The 5920-nt window shown below is 32.9% G+C and overlaps 1 protein-coding gene across 1 annotated transcript in view; it reads left to right on the top strand.

Moving 5' to 3' along the window:
- LOC106471667 (glutamate receptor ionotropic, kainate 2-like) overlaps window positions 1–5920 on the top strand; it is a 34009-nt gene that overhangs the window by 13607 nt on the left and 14482 nt on the right. Inside the window, exons 5-7 of the mRNA XM_013932284.2 lie at window positions 869–922; window positions 2008–2169; window positions 3393–3548. Coding sequence (XP_013787738.2) covers window positions 869–922; window positions 2008–2169; window positions 3393–3548 — 372 coding nt within the window. The remainder of the gene's footprint in view (window positions 1–868; window positions 923–2007; window positions 2170–3392; window positions 3549–5920) is intronic.

Raw genomic sequence — 5920 nt, 5'->3', positions numbered from 1 at the left:
GGGGACGTTATAATGTGACGGTCAATCCCACTATTCATTGGTAAAAGAGTAGCCTAAGAGTTGGCGGTGGGTGGTGATGACTAGCTGCCTTCCCTCTAGTCTTACACTGCTAAATTAGGGACGGCTAGCGCAGATATCCCTCGTGTAACTTTGCGCGAAATTCAAAACAAACAAACAAAGATGTGTTAAAATTTAACAAAAGTTTTAAATCGTGATTTTCATACGATGTTGTAACATCAAAATGATTTGTTAAAAGCCAGTTTTCGGGGTATTGTTTGTGTCATTTTATGCTAATATAAGGTATGTTATATATTATAGTTTAAAGATAATGCACGTGCAATATGCACATATGAATATGTTTTGTTTTATTTGAGTTTCGAATAGGTTTGCGGTCATATTTTCTAAAGTTATATTTACAAGTTCCATGTTTTGCTAAGTTATGAGAATGCTGTTAACAAGTGTAAAAAAAGGACCACTAATTCAAAGTTTTGAAGAAGGGGTGTTATAAGGTCGTTCTGCTTTTAACGAGTGCATAAACAGGGATTACTAATTAAAACCTTTGAAGGTGGGGTGAATACTCATAATGTCAACATTGCTAGAGATTGTTTTTAATTTTAAACAAAGTTTTAGCAATAGCGTATCTTAATGGCCAAATAAGATAAGAATGTGAATTGACCGAAATAACTAAACTTTATACATTTTGTCAAGTTTCAAAATGTTTCTGCAAATTACAATACTTAGATAATCTAATAAACTTTTTATTACCATTCGTGATATTGATATAGCTAACAGTATCAATAATATAATACGTGTTTCTACAAATCAAGATACAACAGCAATCTAATGACGTTTTCTCTTCAATCTGTAGGCTCAACAAGTGGACATGATGTCAGAATATCATAATTATTTCTTGACCTCTTTGGTGAGTTTGGTTTTATTTCTTCTTTTTTTGGGTTGTTGTTTTATTTCTGTTTAAACATTAAGCATAATATCAGAATAAAACAGCTGCGTTTCATCAATAAAATAATTACCATGATGAGTAATAATAAAGCTATTCATGATGATTCAATAATCACAGTATTGATGATTCAGTAATCACATTATTGATGATTCAGTAATCACAGTATTGATGATTCAGTAATCACAGTATTGATGATTCAGTAATCACAGTATTGATGATTCAATAATCACAGTATTGATGATTCAATAATCACAGTATTGATGATTCAATAATCACATTATTGATGATTCAATAATCACAGTATTGATGATTCAATAATCACAGTATTGATGATTCAATAATCACATTATTGATGATTCAGTAATCACAGTATTGATGATTCAATAATCACAGTATTGATGATTCAATAATCACTGTATTGATGACTCAATAATCACAGTATTGATGATTCAGTAATCACATTATTGATGATTCAGTAATCACAGTATTGATGATTCAGTAATCACAGTATTGATGATTCAGTAATCACAGTATTGATGATTCAATAATCACATTATTGATGATTCAATAATCACAGTATTGATGATTCAATAATCGCATTATTGATGATTCAGTAATCACATTATTGATGATTCATTATTGATGATTCAATAATCACAGTATTGATGATTCCGTAATCACATTATTGATGATTCAATAATCACATTTCTCTTCTAGTTGTAAATTGCATTTTTTAATGTTTCTTGTTTGTAAAATAAAATGCCTTGTTTATAGGTCAGTGAAGAAGATTAAGCAAATATAATTTGTTGTTTATTTTTACTGAATGCCTTGTTTATAGGTCAGTGAAGAAGATTAAAAAAAATATAATTTGTTGTTTATTTTTACACTTAAGGAAGTATAAAGAGTGGGATTGTAAAGGTATTTGTAGATATTTCTACATTTAGTAGTTCATGCAGCTCTTGGTGCTTGCTTTATTCATTATTAATTCTGATCATCTGCATTCTCTACTGAAGATTTCATCTTGACACCTTTCTAAAATCTTTTAGGATTTGCACACTGTCGACTTAGAAGACTTCCAATATGGTGGTACCAACATCACAGGGTTTAGACTGGTGGATGAAAAAGCACGCGAGTATCTTGACTTTCTTCGCAGTTGGAAAACAGAATACGATGGGGTGGATAACGGAAAAAGAAAACCTGCACTTAACGTAAGCAAATGATAGAAATATAAACAATTATAAATAAATTGAATCAAAGAAGAAAATGTTTGTAAGATCTGGAAAGGATGCAATGCCTTTAACGACTCACAAAAAAGGCTGTCGTTTGATCAATCGATGACAAAAAGAAAGGCTATATTTGTCATTACTCATCGTCGGAGAATTTAGCACTTACTCTGAAGATTTATTATGTCAATAGTTAGGTTCTTTGGCCTTTGTACTCACAGCTATTATATGTCATTACTCATCGTTGGAGAATTTAGCACTTACTCTGGAGATTTATTATATCAATAGTTAGCATTCTTTGGTCTTTGTACTCACAGCTATTATATGTCATTACTCATCGTTGGAGAATTTAGCACTTTCTCTGGAGATTTATTATAGTTAGCATTCTTTGGCCTTTGTACTCACAGCTATTATATGTCATTACTCATCGTTGGAGAATTTAGCGCTTACTCTGGAGATTTATTATAGTTAGCGTTCTTTGGCCTTTGTACTCACAGCTATTATATGTCATTACTCATCGTTGGAGAATTTAGCACTTACTCTGGAGATTTATTATAGTTAGCATTCTTTGGTCTTTGTACTCACAGCTATTATATGTCATTACTCATCGTTGGAGAATTTAGCACTTACTCTGGAGATTTATTATAGTTAGCGTTCTTTGGCCTTTGTACTCACAGCTATTATAAATATATGAGTGTGTTTTCTAATTCTTTTTACGTCTCAGGTTATGGTTTAGTGGTTAGTGTCCAGCTGTGGTTCGAGATGTGATGACATTGAGACCGCTCCGCACTCTCAGTTGTGAGCGCGTTATAAAGGTAGCAGTTAGTTTCTTTATTCGATTGAAAGAGCCGGATAAAGCCATTGTGGCTACGGGTACTGTTGACTAGCTGCCTTCCTTCTGGTCAGTAGTTCAAAATTAGGAACAGCTATGCCTAAACCTTACTGGTCTCTGACCTGTCCGTTTAGTCCATGCACAAATGAATTGCCGCGTAGGTTGAAAACAACTCGTTGTGTAACGAAAAACGATAATATATTAATATAAATTTACAACATATTATTTTCGGCGAAAAAGTTCCGTCAGTATATTATTAACAGTTTTTCGTCTTTTTTTTTGTAATTAGATGTTAATCTTACTCCATTTTGTGTGCGCAAATTTAAACATAATCCAATTATATTTTAATATATATATATATACATATGTTTCTTAGACTGACGTGGCGCTAATATACGACGCTGTGAAGCTTTTTTCTACTGCTCTTCATGACTTAGACGGAACCAGCCGAAAAATTGACATCCGTGAAATCTCATGTCAAGCTGAACAGCCATGGCCTCATGGAAATTCTATTGTTAACTACATGAGAATGGTAAATAAACTGAATTTTGTTATAAACTGTTTTCTCGATTAGAATTAAAGCGGATAGTTGACAGCATAAAAGGTTTCTTCATCGATAGAAAACTTATATTTTTGCAAGCTTTTTAGTGTCCTTTGTAAAGCCACCAAGCGTAGCTAACTAGTTACTTTCTTTAACAATTGTGTCTTATCATAAACCTTAATATTTTTATTACTCAATAAAAACTTTTAAGATTAAAAGTACTTATCCCCTCACTTCACCACCCAAAAGATGCCGCCTCACTCTGATTGGCTGCCTCAAGGACGGTGGTAAGGAGGAGGGGAGAACCATCAAAGATAAAAACATCATAGTTTCGCAAGCTTCCGCCAGGGGACGTGTTGCTATGTCGCCATGACAGGCGGCCATAATGGATGATTATGTAATAGTACCACAAAGTAGAGAACGTGTTTCTAGGTAGCCATGACAGGCAGTCATAATACAATGACTCATACAATACATGTCTCAACATGAATATAATTAATCATTCATTTATTAATTAAATAAATCATTTATAATTAACTCATCCTAAAAAGCGCAATATAATAATTAAAACTTATGTAATCAAGTGTTTAAAGATTTTCAGTGACATGAATATAGTAAAAAATTCTGGATACAATAATTCTTTTTTAATAATATATTTATTTTCTCACAATAAATATTTTGCAATCTGATCTACATAAAAAGACACATGTATTAAGGACGTATTTATATGAAAACGTTTTACAACAATATCTTGAACAAACATTTCATTACTATCTTTGTGGGATCCAAATTTAGACAGGAGTTTTCGTTTTGACACATGTTGACAATGATAATAAGCATAATATATACAATGCTGTTCACACACAGATGACTATGGTCCTTGCAGTACTTATTTGTTGTAACTCCACATTCGACATTTCTTCTTGATGATTTTTCTTACATTGATAGATTATGTGAAGGTAGTGCTAATGGATCAGAATATTCTTCTTCTTCATTTCAACCAAAATAAATATAGACTCAGTGACTACCATGTTTATGACTTGGATCCAGGTTGACGATGTATAATTGTTTTTCTGTATGATCAGGTAGCTTATCACTGGCAGGTACACCTCCAGAGTTTTTTCTCGTACACAAATTCTTGGAGAGTATCGAATAAATTTCTAATGTATTCATAGCTTCTTAGATATCTGTTATGATGTTTCTATAGTGACCAATTTCTAAAATTTACTGAAATTCTGCCTATGCTACAACATTTATAGTGTTATGTAAGGCACTACCAAACAGTAATTCAATTCGTAAATTTCCCTGTTTCACCAAGTTAAATTGAGAATCGCCAGAAGATAGCTCAGGTGTAAGATCAAGGGCAAAGACTGTATATCGTCCGAGTATTCATCATATCAATTCCTTGATCATGAAACTGTTTTCCAGTTCCACTAAATAATGTTTCATAGCTTCGTGCATACAGCTCAGCATCAAAATCTGGTTGTAAAGGTTGAGTGGGATCTATCTTCCATCCACGTTGATTGCCACGAAACTCATATTGTAATGTTTGAAATTGTATGGATTTTTCTTCCCAGATCCATTAAATGTATCGTTATCAACATATCCTATAACAAGAGGTGTAGACACTTGAACTAAAAATGCATTATCAATAGATGCTTATAAGTTTCTCTGGGAAATTGAAAACGATTTGTACATTATATATTTCAACGGATATTTAGCTGTTCCTTTCTGAAATGCTTTAGCGTGTGATAAAACGACGGATAGGCTGAACCGGATTTTTCTAGCATAGATAGAAATGTGTACAATGAAGTACAATTTTGAATCCCGATTCATCATTTGACAAAATAAAAAAATAATCTTTACTTCATATTAGTCGGAGTCTTAAACTTACACCATTAGGCAAGAACTTGTTCTGTAAAAAAGATATCTGAATCTAAACAAGTGATTGTGTCAACTGTTTGACTACCACGTGTAACTACTTTGATTCTGTTGCTCTCACCATGGTTAAAATCGAGACCGTCAAAATTACCTGCTGTATTTTTTATCCACATGGACGATGTTAAATGACTTCTCTTAGCTTCACCATTATAGCTCAGTGAAGTTCATATGTAGGCCTTATATGCATAAAGGTTGTGAGACAAACAAAAGTATCATTCAGGTGTACATCTACTTGAGGAAACAGGGAATGGAGTAACAAGTTGACAGGTGCAGGTGTATCTTCATCCTTTTTAGGTTGGTTCCATCAGGCTTGACATTCTTTGCCTTTACATGAAGATATGATTATTCATCTCCTGATCCCGAAATGTTATAGCAGAACGAACATCTCCTGATCCCGAAATGTTATAGCAGAACGAACATCT

This window comes from Limulus polyphemus, unplaced genomic scaffold (genome assembly GCF_000517525.1).
Source record: "Limulus polyphemus unplaced genomic scaffold, Limulus_polyphemus-2.1.2 Scaffold4772, whole genome shotgun sequence".
Classification (NCBI taxonomy): domain Eukaryota; kingdom Metazoa; phylum Arthropoda; class Merostomata; order Xiphosura; family Limulidae; genus Limulus; species Limulus polyphemus.
This window is presented reverse-complemented; position numbering and strand designations above follow the sequence as displayed.